The sequence below is a fragment of the Carica papaya genome, chromosome 3, assembly GCF_054855325.1.
Source record: "Carica papaya isolate Zhongbai chromosome 3, ASM5485532v1, whole genome shotgun sequence".
NCBI lineage: Eukaryota > Viridiplantae > Streptophyta > Magnoliopsida > Brassicales > Caricaceae > Carica > Carica papaya.
Genome location: NC_142311.1, coordinates 10,334,327 through 10,355,438, shown reverse-complemented (window position 1 = coordinate 10,355,438; position 21,112 = coordinate 10,334,327). Strand labels below are relative to the sequence as shown.

The 21,112-nt window shown below is 32.7% G+C and overlaps 3 protein-coding genes across 5 annotated transcripts; 2 read left to right on the top strand and 1 right to left on the bottom strand.

Moving 5' to 3' along the window:
- Nucleotides 1-404: 404 nt before the first annotated feature.
- Nucleotides 405-6,574, bottom strand: LOC110808830 (zinc metalloproteinase-like protein). 3 transcript variants are annotated; one of them, XM_022034444.2, is made up of 12 exons: nt 6,224-6,261; nt 6,038-6,110; nt 4,986-5,235; nt 4,163-4,372; nt 3,038-3,118; nt 2,857-2,943; nt 2,678-2,773; nt 2,513-2,566; nt 1,509-2,437; nt 1,219-1,267; nt 1,052-1,091; nt 405-747 (listed from the first exon to the last, which is right to left on the bottom strand). In XM_022034444.2, exons 3-12 carry the CDS (start codon nt 5,226-5,228, stop codon nt 596-598), a joined length of 1,941 nt encoding a protein of 646 aa, XP_021890136.1. In that variant the 5' UTR covers nt 5,229-5,235; nt 6,038-6,110; nt 6,224-6,261; the 3' UTR covers nt 405-595. The 3 variants fall into 3 exon arrangements, with proteins under 3 accessions (XP_021890136.1, XP_021890135.1, XP_021890134.1); XM_022034443.2 differs by lacking the exon at nt 6,038-6,110 and having other exon boundaries at nt 6,224-6,574; XM_022034442.2 differs by lacking the exons at nt 6,038-6,110; nt 6,224-6,261 and adding an exon at nt 6,289-6,574.
- A 5,877-nt stretch (nt 6,575-12,451) lies between these two features.
- On the top strand, nt 12,452-13,842 carry LOC110808825 (AP2/B3-like transcriptional factor family protein; the record flags this gene model as incomplete). Its single annotated transcript, XM_088214659.1, has 3 exons — nt 12,452-12,616; nt 12,910-13,435; nt 13,532-13,842. Coding segments are annotated over 3 exons (852 nt in total), but the record flags the coding sequence as incomplete, so codon positions are not given.
- A 4,441-nt stretch (nt 13,843-18,283) lies between these two features.
- LOC148266685 (uncharacterized) lies at nt 18,284-19,970 on the top strand. The gene is made up of 6 exons (XM_088216028.1): nt 18,284-18,515; nt 18,612-18,742; nt 18,856-18,960; nt 19,080-19,143; nt 19,359-19,519; nt 19,887-19,970. Exons 1-6 carry the CDS (start codon nt 18,284-18,286, stop codon nt 19,968-19,970), a joined length of 777 nt encoding a protein of 258 aa, XP_088072154.1.
- The last annotated feature ends 1,142 nt before the right edge of the window (nt 19,971-21,112 follow it).

Sequence of the window (21,112 nt, the reverse complement as noted above, 5' to 3'; positions counted from 1 at the left end):
CAAAAATTAGATCGGGCTAAGATGCAAGCAATAAACTGTCCAACAACATATATTAAAGCCTTTCAAGTTTTCCTTATGACGCAAGTTAATATATACCATGATGCCGTTGTTCTTTTTCTTCGTACTTCTGAATTCAGCTCCTTTATTCTAAATCTTCAGAAACATTGACTTTATTCAAATTGTTGAAAAGTGACATCCATAATCTTTTTTAAGTGTATTGAATATAATAACTGTGATTCATCATTTGTTGTTAAATATTCTGAATTTTTTCGAACAGAAAGTCAGTAAATATAAAGAGTATTCGACTTATAATGCTGCATTTAGATGGACATAGAACAGAACCACGTAGTTCCTTGTGTTGCATCAACAAGAAGTTTGCTTGAAGTGTTATAATATCAGACATATGACTTAAAACACTGCATTTAGACGTACATAAACACTGCATTTAGATGTACATAGAACAGAACCTCGCTGGTCCTTAGTTGCATCAACCATCATAACAAGATGATCAGACGTATATTCTTGTTGACATAATCTAGGTATTATACAATGCAAATAACCAATTGAGATTTTGCATACACTGGTACTCCTGTGACTAGTGAGCAAGACAGGACTCGAGGGAGGATTTGGCCAGCCACAATAAACCTGGATCATTCCGCTTCAATACCAGATAAGTTTCTGTACGTCCAACGTCATCCAAAATCACGTCTTCAATAAAACCAATCAGAACAAGAATTTCCATTGCCGCTGTAAATCAGGCAAAAAATGAAAGAATTAAGAAAATCTAGCAAACCAAATAGGCTAATCTTTACCAGAGCTTAGTATCATCTACCATTGTACAACACAAATATCACCTATTTATATAGCTCAAGTACACTGGTAACTATTAACCTCAGGCCAAACGTATTTCAATTTGATCCAATCATTTACCGTCTCACTTGTGAAACTTCATTTATGATTTAGTAATTGATTGGTAAAGAAACAGAGTTTGATTGAACCAAACAGACCAAAATTAGAGTAGTCAAGAAATTCATTGAGGTACAATCCAAACCTTTATAGCCGACAATGTTCCTCTGAATTATAGGATTGGCCTGCAATAAATCATCCATCAGTCACAAATGAAAGGATTGAATGGACTAGTGAAAATTCAACGTTACAAAATTTATCTTTTGCTATTTCCAAGCAGAAAACTTCCATCATGGGTAATAATGATTTTACCTTCCTCAATCTCTTGAATTTCAGCTCGTCTGGGTGTTCAATAACGTTCCTGCCAGAGGAAAAAGATCATCCATAAATAACCACTGGACAAAGTAATATTTATACAAACCAACCGTCTGTGTATCTATTTAGCTCACAGAAGTTTCTGTGACGTCAAACAACTTCATGCCGCATCAGATTGTGAGGCGGGGTTGTAGATATTGCAATATACAATGCGCTTACAAGTTGAGAGGAGCATAAAACAAAATGAAAAAGGTGCATAACAAAATCAACATGCTAGGTAAGCTTACCTAATTATCTTGAATAAAGTTTGTAGTACCGTAGAAGTTTCTTTGGGATTAACTTCATTTTGCAGCATCTTAATAGCATTCTGCAGACGACTACAGACAGCAGTAACTGAGTCTTGAATTCTTTGTAATTCATCATCATCTGGATCCGGTTCATCAATTCTCATGTCAGGTATGTCCTGCAGATCTGCTGAAGTATCATGTGGATCAGTTTCTACCTGTCCATTCCCCTGAGATTCACTTGGATCTGGTTCTTGATGAGCCTTCAGCAAACAAGCTTGATCCTCCATGGTCTTAACTATTGTCAAGTGCCCGTCATCAAGTCTTTTTATATTTCCATCTGCTAGATTATATCCCGCGGCTTCTGCATCATCTGGATCAGGTTCATCAAGGGCCCCATTTCCTTGATTATGGTTGTCTAGGATCTCCATTCCTTCAAAATTCTGTTCGGGTCTGGACACATTATTAGAATTTGAAGAAACTCCTGAATCGTCAGGATCAGGTTCCAAAATGTCAGCACGCTCAAAATCATCAGGATCAGGTTCCAACTTGTTTTCACTGTTGTCATCAGGATCTGGCTCTTGATCAGCTCTTGATTGTAGCTTACTATTAGCAACTTTATCTTTTGTAGTATTTATATCACTCGGTTTACCACAAATATTTAACCCAGAATCATCAGGATCAGGTTCTTCATGTACTTCCATAACTTCAACATTGTTGGCAATGGTATATGCCAGACGATGATAAGCAGCTGCAACTGATGATTCACGAGCATTTTTCAATTGGTCCTCTTTACTTCCTCCAAGCCTTTGAGAAGAATTTTGACTGCTTTCAAAATAACTGTCATCTTCATTTTGTACTGAATGCCGAAACCCACTTAATGTGTGACCCATTGTTCTAGTCCAATCTAAGCTATTGGCTTCTTGATTTAACTGCCATTAAACACACTCAATGAAGCCAAGGTCTCCTCAATTGTAATAAAATTTATGCATTCAGATTTGGTTTACCTGTTTATCCAGTGCATAGAAGTTTTCATCATGTTCAGAGTACACCATGTGAGCCTAAAATTAAAACGAGAACACTATAAGTTGGTCATCTTTTTGCATTAAATTATCAAAACAACAAAAAGCATCAGCACACCGCTGAAGGAAGTTGTTGAAGAAAAAGTTTACAAGTTCATGTAACAAAGTTTTTTTGATGCTTTCATATTTCCTGAAACCCTTGAGATCATCTGTCCGAAGGCGCAGAGATATCTCCTCCCCGTGATTCTGTAGCAGTAGTGAGAGTAATTCAGGGAAACAAGAAGAGAAAAGCAAAACCTAGCAGCTACATAGTTAAGCACATAAGGTACCTTGTTGAAACCAAGAATGCATTTGGGAGAAACACCAACGTAACCAACTGGAGCCATCTCAGTCATAATTCCTACACGCCAGCGATACTTTTGAAGAAAAGACAAACAACAGAGAATTCATCAAAGTCAAATTATAGCTAGACAATTTCCTGATTAACATGACTAATCTGTAAAGGGTTACCTTGTTCATTATAGCAACAATACCATGATCTGCAGCAAGCATGTGCATTCTTTTCAAAGCTTCTGAGGCAGGAGGGTGCAACTACAGCAAACAGTGCCAGGATTAATCCAGGAAGTTGAGAAGAGATTCTTTGTCATATCCATAACAGATATGTCATGTACGATACTCACAAAATCACCATATTCTCTCCATATTATGGAAAAAATCATTATATAAACTACAATGCATTTAGTAAGGAGCAAAACTCTGGATATAGATTTCATCAAACTGAAACAAATGAGAAATTTAAATGAATATGAAGTTTATAACTTACAGACTAACTGAAAACTAATTGAATCCATAATACCCAGATAAAGATTAAGTATTTAACCATCTAAGGAGCTATAGTTATTCTTTAGAGTGAATCAGATAACAACATGCATATCGTTAGGTCCAAAACCATGAAAATTTACCTTTATACTAACTGAGGTTAAAAATGATTGCTGGCCTGCTAACTGAAGTCATGCAGAACTTTTTAATATATTTTAACGTGAGTAGAACTATAAATATCTTATTGTTTTAAGTATGGCAATAATTGTGCATCAGATTATTACTATATTCTTACAAGCCATAGAAATTGTTTCAGTACCAAGTAATCATTAAGAGAGACATAGTGACAACCACATGGATATGTATTTAATGTGCACTTATGGGTACTTCGATGCATGTATAGTGTAAATATTGTATATGTAAGGCTTAACCAAATCCTAATCCACCCATTATGAAATGTCTTTTTCTTCTCTTTACAACATAATGTATTTCTCTTTCATGTTGATGAACGAGGCCCTCTTGCAACATACTTCAATAATAATTTATTCAGAAATCTGGTGAGTGGCAGACAAACAAGCCACTATATCACATTTACACTGGTAAAGAGTTCCATGGTGGCATCACTCTAACATTCTGTGAAAAATATATGTGATGTGTTATTTTCTTAAAGAAATCTGATTATAAATAATCTTATCAACTTATCAATGTGTGTTCATCTTAAACATCTACCCTAGTACTTATCCCACGTAACATACAACAGGTCAAATTCTTCATCTTTCCTAATATATATTGCAATCATCCAACTCAAAAAAGTACCTCTACTCCAGGAACTTGAAGCGTGCGAAAATCACAAAAAGTATAAGGCCCTTGTGGAAGTTTTTGTGTAGCATGGGACCTATATGACATTCTTTGCTTCAGTCTCCTTTCCTCTTCATCAAATCCAGCTATCCTGAGGTCTGTCTTAGCATCTTGCAGAACCTTATCAACTTCATCTTCAGACACTCCCATCATTCTGATAGCCTTTCCCTGACATGCAGGATGAGGAAATAAGTTGCTTGCAAAACTTTATCAAAGATTCTTTTAGCAAATTTAGAAAGAATATTCAGAGTATGAGTTGCTTCGGTCAAACACACAAGTAAACAAATTTCATTTACAGCCCTCCTAACTACTTTCATTTATGCATTCACAGCAGAGTTTAAATGTTTACAGTCAGTCACTCCAATAAATATGGTGATTATCCAAGTCACAATTTAACAGTTTCTCATCTACAAGCACTATAACAATGTTAAACTTTTGTTTTATTTATAAAAGAAATCCTCATTTTGGTTCACCATTTTTAGATAGTTCTAAATGACATATACAAATATACAAGGGTTACCTGCCACCAACTGGCAGAACAAATAGGAAAAAGAATAAAGCTATGGTATTCGGGGCAATCAGAACTGTATAAAAGTAAATTTGTGTACATATACACATAATATCATCATCATTACTGTACTGCAAAATAAAAGTTAGATTGTAAACAAATCTATTGATAGACATGTCCCACGATCACTCATAGGTGAAGAGCATGCAACTAAATATCATCAATATATTCCAGAACAATTATTGATGGCAAAACATAGAAAGAAATTGGCACCTCAGGAATTAAAGCCTCTTGCAAGCTTAAGCATGAGTGTTCATCAGAGAAAGGAGAAAGCAATTTTGACCCTTTATTGGACAAGTTAGGGACAATAAGCCGCATTGTCTCTGCCTTGACATCAGTTAAGTTCTGCAATTCATCCCCTAACTCCTTGAGAGATGCGCCACAACTCATTTGTATAATGTATTTGTTCCCCCTCCATATGACAGACACTTTAACCATGCTATCTGACTGTTGCATGTTGTACCTGTGTGGATGAAACATAATTAGTATTAGAAGAAAACAACTTTTGATCACAAATAACAGGTAGTTGAAGATCAAGTTCTATAGAAAAAAGTCAAAGAGATATTAGATTATAAAATCAAACTAGAAAGATAAAGATTTGAGTTTTTGAGTTCAACTGTAAGGCTAAATATTGTCATTGATGATTTTGGTTTTCCACCATGGACTCAGAAAGTTTTTTTCTTTTCTTTTCTTTCCTCTGCCTTAGCCTCATTTTTCTAAGGGTAAACCTCAGAAGGAAGAGAACAGGATTACATTAAAGCCACTTCCATAAACTCTGTAAAGAGGGCTTTCTGCCATTTGTGCTGTCATATGGTTGGACATAAGACGTATAGTACATAGTTTAAGAAACAGTAGTCAAAAGTATATATAAAGAATCACACTTGGGAATGCATCATATAATGCATCTATATAGATCAAGTAAATCCATATCTCAAGAATAATAAGAACCATATATAACCTCAGAGATTCTTTTTTATTAATACATCAAAACAAACACCAAAAGAAAGAAAGAAAGAGGGAATGACAGAAAGAAAGAAAGAATGAAAGAAAGAAAGAAAGAAAGACAGACAGACAAGAAGAAAGAAAGAAAGAAAGAAAGAAAGAAAGACAGGACGAAAGAAAGAAAGAAAGAAATGGAGACAGCTACAATAACTAACTGAACTGAAATGTCTCTAACCCTTCCATATGGATCAACTCTGAAATTAAGTAACTAACCATCAAAACCTGATTCCGCAATCCAAACCTTGAAAATAAACAAAACTAACCTAAAGAATATCAATTTCCGTATGCACGACTACGTTTGAAGGAACCTCGCCCCAAATTTCAACAAAAAACGAGCTAAATTGGAGGAAATGGACAAATGATCAATTTCAGTACTAAACAATCCCATACCGTTGCAGATAAATAATAAAATGAACGATTAAATGGTGAACTTTGAAGTTTCATCGAACCTGAATCTCCGAATACTTGGAGAGGAATTTGGACTCGAAAGAAAAGTCAAGAGAACTGATTTTACCTCTGTAGTCTCTTGACCGGACTTTACGCGAGAAACGAAGGCAGCAAGAGAGGATAAAAACTGGAGCGACAAAGTTTTGACAAGCACTTATATAGGAATTGGTGCGTAGGATTGGAGACGAGCGTATTTTAGACGCGGTAAGCTAAATTGGCTAATTGGCGTTGGGCTAAAGTGAGTGGTGGTTGGTTGAAGCTGCGCAAGTGGTGGCGGATCTGGGAGAATATGGGACTTAGATAAAATCTAGAAGCAGCGTTTTGTTTGGCAACCTTACTCAACGGTGTTCATCACTTCGTAATAGGATCTGTTTATATTTTTAAAAAACTTATTTATATACAAGTAATTTATTTATTAAAAGATTAATTATCTTAATAAATTTTTTCTTAATTAAATAAAATCAAATATATTTATTTTTTTAAAGTTACAATTAAAATTAAAATTTTCTCAAATTTCAATTCAATCTAATTTGTTTTAATTATTTATTTTGTTCTACAGTTGTAGAAATACACTTTGTTCAAAAAAAAAAAAAAAAAAAAACATTATATGTCTTAAGTTTATTGTGTAAAATTCTCAATTTCTTTAAAGAAACAGTTTTTCATTTGAAATTAAAATCATATTCAACAACAACAAAAATTTTGATTTTCTTAAATTAAAAATGGAGAGCAGACCAAATATTCTTTGATATAATTTGGTGTGAGCTTTTTAAGTTCAATAGAGATTGATCAAGATATATTTAAAAAAGTATTAAGTTTTCGTAAGATAAATTAGTTGAAAGATTTAATAAATATTTACAGTGGGCTTACATATTCTTTTAATAAAATTAAAAAATTAATTATATTCTGCGTAGTTTAAATTCATTTATTCTTTCGGAACGTATAATAATTACTTTTTTTTTTTTTTATAAGAATTAATAATTAAATTAAATATTAATATAAAGAAAAAAATAATCTTGATTTCAGATTACAAAATGATTCATAAATAATTTAGCTTGAAGTTTGAGAATTGGATAATGTACAAAAGGTTGTCTAATTTGAACTTCTTTAATTATAAAAAGAGAATATGTTTTTTATAATTTGAGTTTTATATCTTGATGGATCAAATTATCTAAACTTAATTAAATTTAAATCTCGAATAAGAGCTTGTATATCATATGATATTCATTTTATCCCTTAAAATAGTGATTAGCTTCTCCTTATCATATTTATAAATTATAAATATTAGCATATAATAGGCTCTTTATAAACATTAAATTATTCATTTTCTATGAAATAAAGGAAACAAAGAAAGAGTAAATTAATAAAATTTAACTTAAATATCATTAACTTCTATTAACAGAGTTAAATACAATTATAATTTCAAGATACAATAATGTTTTACACTCATTTTCACAAATCTAATATTACATACGAACTCCCAATTTTATTTGAATTTTTTTTTTTTTAAAAAAAAAAAACCTTAGATTTTCTTCGAGAGCCAAGTGGAAGCATAAAAATTATGTTAACAAACTAGTACATTATAATAACGAAATTTCATAAGTTTAAAGACTTAGAAAACATTAAAAAAAAACACATGAAAGCTCTACCATCTTCCGAAAAAGTGATGCAGCTGTGTTATGATTTACTCTCTTTTCCCTCGGCATCTATTGGAATGCTCGCAACCTCTATTGTATGGATTGGCTGGGGTGTCATGACATTCATTTGGGTGTTTAGAGCTGCAACCTGCAGCCGAACCACGTTGTATTGCACCATAACTGATGTCTTCTGCATCCACAGCAAGACTTCCCATAATCATAATTATGAGTCCAAAGACTATCATTCCTTTGGAGAGATACATTTTGCAGTAATAACAGTAAATATATATATATATATATATATGTATATATATTAATTTTTCTAAGAATTGTTGAATTTGGTTAATTTCAAGAGTTCAAGCTTTTTAACTTGTATACAAGAAAGGTATTCTAAATATGGAAGTTCTATTTTTAAACAATTATTGATTCAACAGTATATTTATATTGATTTGATTTACACCCCCATGAAATTTAGGCAATACATATAAGGATTCCTTTCTATATTTACACAAACCCAGGTGCTAAACTTAAATCTTCACCACCATGTATCTAATTAAGGTTACACTAATTTCGGATCAGTTTAACTAAAAAATTGTCACTCATGAAATCTGAAATGTTAAAAACGAAACCGAAACCGAGAAATCGAATTTGTCTTAAAAAATGATTTTTAAATAAATAATTAATTATTTGACTTTTTCAAAAAAATTAAATCAGTAGCTGAAGGATTTTTTGATTTATTTTAAAAAAAAAAAAATAAAAGCTGGGTAATGGATATTAATTTTTTCAGATTTAAAATCAAAACCGAATCAATTTATTTTCTCATTTAAAATAAACTGATAAAAGTTGGTCAACAATGACAGAGTAATTAAATTAAGATTTGGACTTCCTTTTTTCAGCCAACTCCGGTCCTTTGTATACATACATACATACATACATACATATATATATATATGTGTGTGTGTGTTTGGGTATACGTGTTTGTATATCATCAGAATTTATAAAACTTAGTACGTCAGAAAATTTATATTGAGAAGCATAGGTTTTGTGAAGGGGATAATTGTTTTCTTCCCGTTGTGCTCGGTGATGGCGGCTGGAACAACTGAAAGGCCGATAGTTGAGAATGATCAGAATTTTTTGCCGCCTCCAACATCAAGGCCACTCAATAGAGGTTGCAACCCCATCCACAGGTGCCCTCCGGATACTCCGTCAGCCATGGGGGCAAACGGTGTCTAGCCTGACATCAAGGACTCCTGATTTTAATTTATATAAACTTAAACTTTTAATCTAAAAAAAAAATGTATCTTAACAGCTTTACATATATATATTAGAATGAATTTCTCTTATATACATATATTACATCTTAACAAGAATATCTGAGTTTCTCTTCTTCAGTGCTAATTATGAATAAAAATGTACTTCAGAAACAATTAAATCATGACTGATCAATGGTAGAGAAATCTGAATCAATAATTTGAAAATCAGCTGTATATTGAATATATATATATATATATATATATAGAGAGAGAGAGAGAGAGAGAGAGAGAGAGAGAGTGGTCTGTTGGAGGAGAAGGCTGGAATTAGATAATATTTTTGAAGAGCCATGCATAACTTTAAAGGCCCTATCAGATATGTGTATACGTTATAGCTTGCAACTCGAAAGATCCATGCAGTTGAGATCAGAGATTAAAACCCCATCTTTAACTTAATTGAAAATCAATTAAGTTAATTACAGGGCTTGGTCCGAGCCATATCCCAATAAGGGTTCAGAGATATTAAAACCCCAATTTTCAGGCCATCTGGGAACAGTTTATTCAATTTCTTGGGATTAATTTAAAAAGGTTGAATTTAGAGATGATCAAAATATTAGAGAATTTCAAGCAAAACTGAAACAATGCATTATGAAATTTATCAACCTTTCTTATGATTTTAATTAAAGCTTTTTGGAAAGTTCATAAAATTATAATTATAAGAAAAAACATCAAATATGAACAAATTAGGATGATATTGGAGACAAGTATTTAGACTTTTGGCCCTGAATTTGAAATTCTAAGATGGGTAATAAGTAAAACAAATAAATAATTTATTATACTTTAATTTAAGCAGAATTTGGTAATTTAACTTTATTTTCTTTTTAAAATTTTCAGCGAAATAAAATTACCAGCTATTCACTATTTATAATTTTTTTTTGTAAGAATATTACCGAAGGAGATCTAGACAACTGTGTTATAAAATTAGATTTAAATAAAATAATAAGTCCATTACAATGAAGTCCAGTGCACATGTGCGCCGTAGGTTAGCATGCAGCATATTGAAAATAAAATAAAAATACAAGAGGCGGGCCAGTTGAAGTTAATGTTGATATTGAGATCAGAAGAGACGCTTGAACCCCGTTCGACATCGTTGGCTAGGTTCGCAGCCTCTCTGGTAAGGGTTGGCAGGGATGGGTGGACCACATTCCTTTGGGTGCTTTTTGCTGCACCCTGGATCTCTATCACCCCTCTTAATTGGATCATATTTGATGTATTGGTCTGTTTCAACAAAAGCCTCACTGTGAATAGGCCCCTCCGCCGTCACACTGCCATCTACTGGTCCGTCTACTGATGCCGCCACCACTACGGTACCCATGATGAGCACTAGAAGACCGAAAACCAGTATGCCCTTTTCCATAGCCATTGACAAGATTAAGCTTTTGATTTGGTTTATTGATATTAATCTCGACAATGGCTATGGGTGTTGTAATAGTCAGGTCTTGGTGAGTTGAGATTGATACTCTTTGGGTTTATATATGCCATTGGAATCTAAATATAGCGTTTCTTTTTTAAGATAGTTTCTAAATTTAGATTATAATTCAACCATAACACCATTTTAATTTAAGCTCCTCCGTAGAATTAGACATTTGTTTTAACTTTTTTTTTTTTTTTTTTTTTTTTTTTTTTCTTTCTAAATTTATGTAATGGCCAGAAAGATATTAATTTTCGTGATCTCACAATTAAACAAGATTAAACTGTTTGGTTTGTGTTAATGGCAATCAAAATGTACTTTTAGTAGATTGAGTTTTATTTATTTTTTTCAACGGTAATTAATTTACAAAGTAGGTAGTATTAATTCAGTTTTAAAAATCAAAATAAACTTAATTTAAAATTTATAATAAATTTATTTAAATCGGTCTTACTTTATAGCTCGATGCATGAATTTCAATCTAAGATTCATTGATGTTAAACTTGTTTTTAGCCGAATGTCAGTTGCTTCGCTAGTATTTCAGGGTGTTCCATGCTTGATGCTCAAGGAAAAAAAAAAATGAAACCAGATGAATGATTTCTATTTTATTTTCTCATGCTTAACGCCTAGAATATGAGGACTTAGCTCATGCTCTCTGTATCTTTCGTTTTGGACCAAATGAATAACGATATTCAAAAGTGTTGCTTATGGCTTCATGCATGAATTTCAACGTGAATTTTCTGCTGTTGTATTTCTTCATCTGGTCATCTTAAATCTTTTACGTTCTTGCATAGTGAAGAAGTTTGGAAAGCATTTTAGTGTAGATATTTGCTATTTCTTTATATTTTTATGTGTATACCTTTACTTTCTATTTGCCTTTTGATTTCACTAACCAAGATCGTTTAAAATTACTAGTAATTTAATGTTGCATGGTGTCTCTTATGTTTATAATACAGGGAAGGGAGAAAAATTAGTTCCTTCCCCTTCTTGTGCACGTGAGAGAGAGAGAGGAAATTTAAGTTGTGATGATGATGAGAGACAAAAAATAAAATATTAAAACAATGGTGTTTGCCTTTTTTCCTTCCAGGAGGCAGCCACCTTCACACACACACACACACACACACACGTGTATATATATATATATATGTTAAACCCCTCTCTCTCCCCACTTCATTTCTTCTCTCTTCTTTCACTCACGCACAACCTCTCTCTTCTTTTTCTTTTATAGGCCAGAGATGTCATGGAAATCCATTTTTCAACTTGAAAAATTCCGCAAAAAATTTGGAAACAAATCTTTTAGGGTTACGTAAAGAAGTGGCAGAGCAGTTAATGAATGGGATACCGAGCACATGAACAAGTTGTTAAATTGGAAAAAAGGTGAAAATTCTTTGGGTACTTAATTTAGCTTAAATAGAAAGGGTATACGTATCAACACAAACAAGCATATGATATTTGCTAAGAATTTTCGTCGATTGATTGATATCATATTTAAAAATGAATGGGATTTATAAAAAATTTTGAAAAAATTATTTATCAATAAGAGTTTTCTTAAAACCTGAAGATATTTTAGAATTATTGACGTGTTAGAGCATATCACCATTTAAAGCATATATCTCTCAAAGTAATTATTGTGCTGGAATCGTCTTCAACCATTAAGCTGCTTGTGACAATTCCAAGAATTTGGAAATATATTTAAAGAATTAGATCGGGGTTTGCAACATTCTGGCTTGGAAGTCAACGATAATCTGGCAACCAATTGGATTATGTTCAAGCAGATTTATGATAGTGAGTGATTGCAATTGCCTGGCTTTAATAAATGCAGCAACATGTGAGTCTGATGCTAATTCCTGCTCTTCTGACATTCAGCTCTACACTTAATGCACGAGCTGTGTCTCCTTAAAACACAAACAAAGGCGAGCTGTCTGGTTGATTGGCGGTCTAACATTGGTGGTTCCTGGTAGACATGGTGTTTCCAAGTTTAAACCAGAAGTTACACATTTCTTCAAAATAATCCTTGACGATTCCCTTCGAGAGGGGAAGCTTGTAAGCATCTACCACCGTCCTTGGTTTTTTATTTGCTCTCTTCTTGCACTAGTTCCTGTTGTCGTGATCATCATGTTACTCTTATTCTGCAATTTCCTTTTCGTCTTCTGGTTAATTTATTTGCTTGTTAACCTGATGAATTTTAAGCAGCTTGCTTAAATATATGTAGTAGTTATTTGTTAGTTGTTAGTAGTCAGCACTCTCGCCTGCCTCCATAAAAGCAATTGCAGAAAAGACGGAGCTCTGTTTTCGCCGCGTTTTTTGTACTCTGTAATCTGTGTTCTTTTTCACAGAACATACCCAGTAAGTTTTGGCGCGAGTTTGGTAGTGGGAAACCGAGCTCAGTAGAGCTTCTTGCCCCTTGCGGTGCAGTATGGAAAGTAGAAGTTAGAAAAAGAGACCATGAGGCCTGGTTGCAAAATGGATGGGAGGAATTTGCAGAGCATTATTCTTTAAGCTACGGCCATTTTGTTGTTTTCAGACATGAAGGAGATGGCAAATTCCATACTCTCATATTTGATATGACTGCTACTGAGATAGATTATCCAATCGTTGGCCCAAATGGTGAGTCTTCTAATCTCAGAGAAGGAGACAAGGACGAAGGTGGAGACAATGATAGCCCTGTTGAAATTTTGGACAGTCCCGAGTCCCCTAGCAGGAAACGAAGAGACAAGGACGAAAGTGGAGAAGATGATAACTCCGTTGAAATTTTGGACAGTTCCGAGTCCCCTTGTCGGAAACGAAGAGAGATATCACCGTTGCCATGTCCGAAGCCCTCTAAGTCACTAAGAACCAATTCTACATCTGAAAAAGCTGGAGGTTAAGAATCAAATACCGAGAGATTTCATGTTAGTGTTATACAACACTGAAGTTCTATTTCAGGTTTTGTTTTGTAATTCTGTTGGTTTTTCACAGAACGCCATGGAGGATTCGTCAGTGATAGTCAAAGATGCCGGCAAGAAAAGATTTGTAAGAGAGTCCAACCATTGATCGCTGATGAAAAACTAAGAGCTCTTCAAAAGGGCTACCGCAAACTAAGAGCTCTTCAAAAGGGCTACCGCTTTCAAGTCCAATGATCCTTTTTTTTTTTGTCATGCAACCATCCTATGTTAGTGTTTGGGGATATAAATATTGTGCCCACGAATTCGTATAATATATTGAATACATTATTATTTGATAAATTATTTTAATATATAATAATAATATTTTATTATTATATCGTTTAATTTATGTGATAAATTTCTTAATTAAATCTGTAGATTTTACATCAAGATGAGAATCTTGATAATGAAAATAAATTTTTTTATAATTTAATTTAAAATATTTTTAGTCGCTGAATGATCAAAATGTGACATTAATGATTCGGTAAAATTAATATATATGTGATAGTCTCTATAAAATAAATATTAGTTGATATCATAAATTAAATCACATATATAGATGATGCATATGGAGATATGATCATTGAACCGACCCAATTGAGAATTTTTAATGGTTAATATTATCTTAAACTGTCAATAGAGTATTCTCTTATTTTGATAAGATGTAAGAATTTTCTTAAACCTGAGATCATCATAGTAATTGATAAGTCATTTATTGTACTTTGATTCTGAACACCTATGGTCATAGAACTGTAGTTGAAAAGATATTGAGTGTAGCGACCCCGGAAATTCAAAAAAAAATATATAATAATTTAAGTGCGAAAGCGAAATAAAATGTTAAGGTTTACATCTCTTACACAATAACTTAAAATACTGAACAACATTACAGAATAAATTCTCTGAAAGAAATATGAGAAATAAGAAAAATAATAGAAAATAGAAAGTATCTAGCGTCTACTCGCAATCTTCTTGCAGATCGGTCTTTGGAACCAGGTCCTCTTGATCTAAAATGGTTTAAATAAATTATGAGCTACACTAGCCTAGTAAGGATATCACACTATATCACCAGTACAGAAGTAAAGGTTGGTATAAAATCAAAACAACTAATGAAGTACTAAATTTAGCAAATTCGTTTATCAATCATAAAATCAGTTACCGTTCACTTACCATAGTGAAATTTATGAAAACAACCTATAGAGACAATAATACCATACATATTATAACTTTATGAACAATCAGTAATATAAAACATAACATAGATTCATATCCATTAACAATAAACCAAATTATAACCGTTTCTCATTTCACCAGCCTACTAGTATTCATAGGGGTTCATAGGGATGTCCCTGCTACACGTGAACCATTTCCTTTAACAATCTCAATTACAGGACCGTCCCCATACTTCGTCCGGTATAAGGCAAAGATATTAAACCTCAATACCCCGTTCGGTGTCAGGGTAAAACGGGCCGTCCCTATATTCCGTCCAGTATGAATGTCAAATTACCAAGTCTCCATACCCCATCCGGTATGAGACAACATTCATAGTAGAGTTTTCCATGTATCCGGTCCGTCCACCATCTCCTAAGATATCTAGTAAGGCTGCCGTTCTATCTGTTTATTTGATCACACCACTTTCCTGTTTTTCCTCAGTCTCCATTACCAAATCAAACATAGTCACATAACAAATAAATATGCATTTGGTAATGTAATCATGTTTCAAATCCCAAATCAAATAATAGTCAGATAAGATAGTAATACATATATTTAAACCGTAAAATAGAGAAATTAGATATTATTATGCTTTCAGACTGTAAAATAAATCAACAGAGAACAGTGTACGGTTCGGGCTCCATTAGTAATCTGTAATTAGTTATGCACATCTATTTAATTTGTACAAAATACCGTATTATTATTTATTTAAACTTCAATTTTATGATAGAGAATAGGGTGAGAGATCTTTATATTTCGACGCCGAAAAGCTAAACGGTTTACTGCGCCTACGGGCGGTCCATTGGTTCCCTAAATTTTTCTTCAGGAACTGAAACGCACTTATAATACCTACAAATGTTTCAAATAAACCCAAAATTAGTCTCAGAACCCGCTCGACCAATTTTAAAAATCCAGCACGGCGGCTCCGTCGTACTCCGGCGACAATGCCGCAGCCCGTGGCGGCAGTCTGCCTCGAGTCAGTCATTTTCAGTCGAATTCGGTCAATTTTGTATTGATTCCTACGAGCACACACGGTAAAGGGCCTCGGTGGGCTGAAAAAACACAAAAAATTAAAACTCACCGGCGGCGGAGCTCTCCGGTGCGGCGGCTCATCCGACTCACGTTACGGTTGGGTGTTTTGCTTCTGTCAACCTGTAGAGAAGAAAACGGTGATCACAACGGTGGAAAAATTATGCAAAACAGGAATCGAAAAGGGCCTCATTGGAGGCGGTTTATGAAATTCCCTGTGGCGGCGACACCGGACTTTGTCGGTATTTTTTTGCCAATTGGCCAGTTCTTTCACTTCAATTTTACCATGGGTGAGTTAAAAATTGAATTTTGTGCAAAATTTTTTTTTTACCTTTTTTGGCGGTCGGAAAGGGTTCCAGTGTGGCGACGGGTGGTGGCGGTCGACTCTCCGGTGACTGGGTTGTCTTCTCCGGCGAAGGTTTCTGACGGTTAATGTTAGGGTTTGGGTGCAGATGATGTTATTTATATCCATCCGCTTTTGATCTGGGCCGTCCATCGCGTTTGATCTGAATCATTCGATCGTGATTAAATAGGGAGTGAATCTTGACCGTCCATCGCGATCCAATCTGGGCCGTCCGTGTGCGATTCACTTTGGGCCATTCGTGCGCGCGGGAATGGACCTCAGCCGTTCGATCGTGCACACGCGGATCACCCACGTGGCTCCCCCGCGTGGCCTCCCGCTTCAGCACCTTTGCCACTTGGCGCATCCTAATTGGTCGGGGCTGCTAACCGAGCGTCTGACGTGACGCGATTTTTTAAAATTATGTTTTGACCTCTGATTTTCGATTTTTCTTTCAGAAATACTCAATGAATCCAATTTTTTACCCATTTTTTCCAAAATTATTTTCAATTTAATTCTTAATAAATTTTACCCCTTTTTTATTAAAATAAAATAAAATATAATTAAATAAAATAAATAAATAAATAATTATATTTATTAATTAAAAAATGAAAAAAAAAGTTTTTGTGGGTGTTACATTGAGTGTGATTAAATGTTTGTAAAATTAATGATTTGTTAAGACAGAATTTGTCAACTTGGGTAATAAGTTTAAACTTTATATTGTCATTTATTAGACTGACCAAATTAAAACCTTGGTAAGGGCAGTTGAATGAAAAAAGAAAAGAGTTTTTTATGTCATTCATTAGTCAATTATAATTGACATGAAACATAATTGGTTACCTATTGGGATTTCATGGTTAAACCATATCCTAAAGTTAATCTAGAATAATAATAACAGAAGAAAGTATTACATATTTTTTTAACAGGTTCTTAAGAGTAATTGTACATTTCATACTATCCGGTCGTTGAGGATTGTTGCTAGATGTCAACTTTTAATTAGTAAATTGATTTGATCAATTTGATACTGGTTTAGTGTTGAACTTATGAGGTCGCACATTAACGAGCATTCTGACTTTTTCTAAATAGATTAATTATTTTAATTATTTAAAAATTAAATTAGAAAATTTAATTTAATTAAATAAATAAAATTTTTAGTTTAAATAAAATATTATTATGTTATTTATTAGCACTGAGAATATAACTAATATTATAGATAAATTGAATATTTTTATTTTTAAAATAAAAAATTAATATTTATATTTTGATTATTATATTATTAGTATAATAATATAATATGTGTCTATTATAATAATTAAGATTATTATAAAATTTAATTTGAAATTAAATTAGTTTATAAAATTATTTTATTAAATAATAATAATTAAAAGGATAAACATATATATATATATGAGATATATATGTAAATATTTAGATGTTAAAAAAAAAATGGATGAGTCCAAATAAATTTGGACTTCCACAGGAAGAGTCCGAAAGGAACACCTCCAGCCATGCCATCTATATATATGATATATATATATATATATGTGTGTGTGTGTGTGTGGGGATTTGAAAAGAGTGAGATGAGAATTAGAAAATCAGCTATACAACAAAAAGAAAGATGGTGAATTCTTGGTTAAGATTTTATTAGAAAATTTTAATATATTTATATTATTCAATTTGTTCGTATGTTCTGTTAATTAAAAAATTGAACGATAAAAATTGAATTTCAGTGTGAATACGCATAAAATGTTCGTATTTTTGAATAATTTTAATTTGAGAACCCCGCTGTCAGATATGTTTTAAATTTAATTTTTAACATGCAATATAATTTTTAAATACAAATAAATCAAATTTAATTATTTTTTTTATATTCTGCTGCGTGTTATGCATATATTATAATCCTTCAGTTAGTTTCGCTTATTCGTTGGTTAGCTTCAAATGAAATTTTACCGGATCGTCATACATTTCGTTTAACTAAATGCACAAAGCAAGAGCTTATGATAATTTCTGCTTTACATAACCATCTATAATCTCACAAAAATAGGTATGTTGACCATATTCGGAAGCAGTATTCTCTTAGCAGAAATTTAAAATTTTCCTCGTTTTATCTGTTTGTAAAAAGTCCAAGAGTCTTACAGGACTTCCTTTTTATGACAGAGAATACCTGTTGGGTTTGTCAAGAAATATCTCATTAAGAAGGATGGAAAAATGATTCTTCAGACTTCCGCTGGGGGTAGTTGGACTGTGGGGTACAAGGTTATAGTGCAAAGTGACAGGGGAATATGTGGGGCATTTCTTTTCAAATGGAAGGCATTTGCAGAGAAAAACAATATTGAAGTTGGTGATGTTTGTGTTTTTCAACTGATTGATAGAACTAAACTTTCGTTCAAAGTAATCATTTACCAAAATGATGACAGTCCAGATTGTTTCCAATCACAAGGTATTAAGTGTGTCTTAAGTCCTGCAACATCTTCAGTAGATCTAAAGAGAAAAACTCTTTCAAGTCTTTTAACAAATCTTTGAATGTCTTCTACAGGGATGTCTGTTACTACTCCTCCAAAGTGCCAAAAATCAGAGGCCAACTTGAGTGTCGAACCACCAACTCCAAATGAAATAGATTGTCACAGAGATCTTGATTTTAACTTCAAAAATTCTTTCTTCCTAGTTGTGATGAAAACATACCTTTGTAGGATTTCGATCAACACGCATTTGAATAATCAATTTACAACACAAAATAATCGAAACAAGTAAAAAATTGTTTCTTGTTTTTGATGTTTCAGTATATACCCAAGGAGCTTGCAAAAATACATTTAAAAGGGAGTTATGGTGAAGTCAAGCTCCGAGCCCAGGATGGGAGAAGTTGGAATGTTGGGTACAATATGCAGGTGTCCCATCCTCGTTTAATAGCTAAATTTGATTCTCGTTGGAAAGCATTTGTAGGGGACAACAATCTGAAAGTAGGCGATTCTGTTTCTTTGAGCTGATTCCGGGCCCTAAAACTTAGTTTAATGTTGTTATCAAACGTGCCACAGAAGATGCAAATTATGGATTATCTACTGAACATGGAGGTATCAACTCAAATCCCCCAAACTTTTGCTGCCTAAGACTATATATATCTAATTGTACTTGAAATGTTGTGCTGGAATGACTTATTCTCAGGACCTGAGTACTTACAAAAGACTTGGGGATTTCAAAAACCAAATTTAAAAAGTGAATATTTTAGTCTTACAAACTGCCTAAACCCTTGTTGTTAACTCGTGCAATACTGTTCTACTTATTGTAGACGAGTACAAAAAATTGAGAGGCGAGACAGGTTTGGAGAATATCCATAAATATTCTTGTCTGACAACTGCTCGAGCTACTGAGGCTGCCAACAAATTTGTCTCCAAGTATCCATTCTTCTTGGTTGTTGTTCGGTCGTATCATCTCAAATACTCTCAGATGGTATGGTATATATCCAGCAATATTTATAACAATCAGCATGTGATCTTGGTTGCCCCAATATTAAACTATACATTGAGTTGCTATGAAATTACACCAATTATCCCACATGAAAAATTTCCAGAATAATTTTGATAATTGTCTAACCTTTTATAGTTGAGAAATTGTTTATAATTAAATAGGTAACATCGAAATTAATACCACTAATTTGTTTTGTGAAGCGTATACCGGTAAGTTTTTTCCGGAAATACATAAAAGAGAAATAAAACTTCGGTGACACTTAAAACTGCCGGCAAATCCTGCCCAGTGAAGATAGATAGCTATTATGGTCAATGTTCATTAGCTGTTGGTTGGAACGTATTTGCTGTAGGAAAATTCTTTACAACCAGGAGATATCTGTGCCTTTGAGCTGATCGAGGGAAGCGATATAGTACTCAAAGTCTCCCTCTTCTGATGCAGTACGGATTGATGTGATCATGTTTCGTTTTTTAGACATGTGAAGGAAACTTAATGAAGATTAGTTGCCAAGTAAAGCAGCATTCAAAAATTTACATTTTATAGCTCCTATTCAAATGGGTGTTGAATGCTAAAAATCTTCCTTTAGTTTTTCTTTTCCCATCACTTGTTTTTTTCTTTTTTGGTTTAGATTTTAGATGCCTGACTTGATTTATTAAGAACTTGTTTGGATGACTTTCAACATAGTTTATTAATGTACAGTATTATACGATAATGACAAAATTATACCATATTTACAGAATTCGTGTATTAACATAAATAATGACAGTTATTTTTATTTGAATTAATAGAATGATATAGTTTTATATTTGATTAAATTATTTATTTTATTGTAAGTAATAATAAATAAAAAAAGAAAAGATTAAAAAAATATATAATTAAATATATACATGTTTATATGTACTTAAATAAATATATGTGTATATATATAATTAAATATATAGATATATGTATATATAGAAAAGGGATAAAAAAATTGGCCAAAGGGTACAAATGTAATTAATAAAAATTAGTGAGGGTATAAAGAGAATAAAAATATTTTACCATTAAAAAAAAAAAAAAAGTATGAGAATCATGCAAGAATTATCGAAAAATCATACTATATGTCTGAGAATAAAACTAAATAAAATAAAATGATATAATATTATATCAGATATTAATAAATCGTAATCTAAATACACTTACTATAAAGGGTTTTATTATAACTTGAACACCTCACTCTGACATATTTCTTCTAAAAATTCAAATGTAGTAGACCTCTTGTTGTTGTATTTAGTTATGTCTCAGTTGAACGGAGAATGAGGGATTGATTTTAGAGTTGAGGTAAAATTTTGTATAAAACAAATTTAAATTCAAGTTAATTCTAAATTCAATGGTGTAATATTTAGGATATTAGCATGATCATTAATTTATTGACCATGAACATGAAAATTCATATAAACTGAAATAATCAAGTTGATTCAAGTGTTTAACATTAAGTCCATTAATAGTGTAGTAATTAATTATGAAAATTAATGTTAGCAGCTTCAGGTGATTAGCAGAAAGCTAATACTAATTAATAGGCCAGGTTTAAGATTTAAT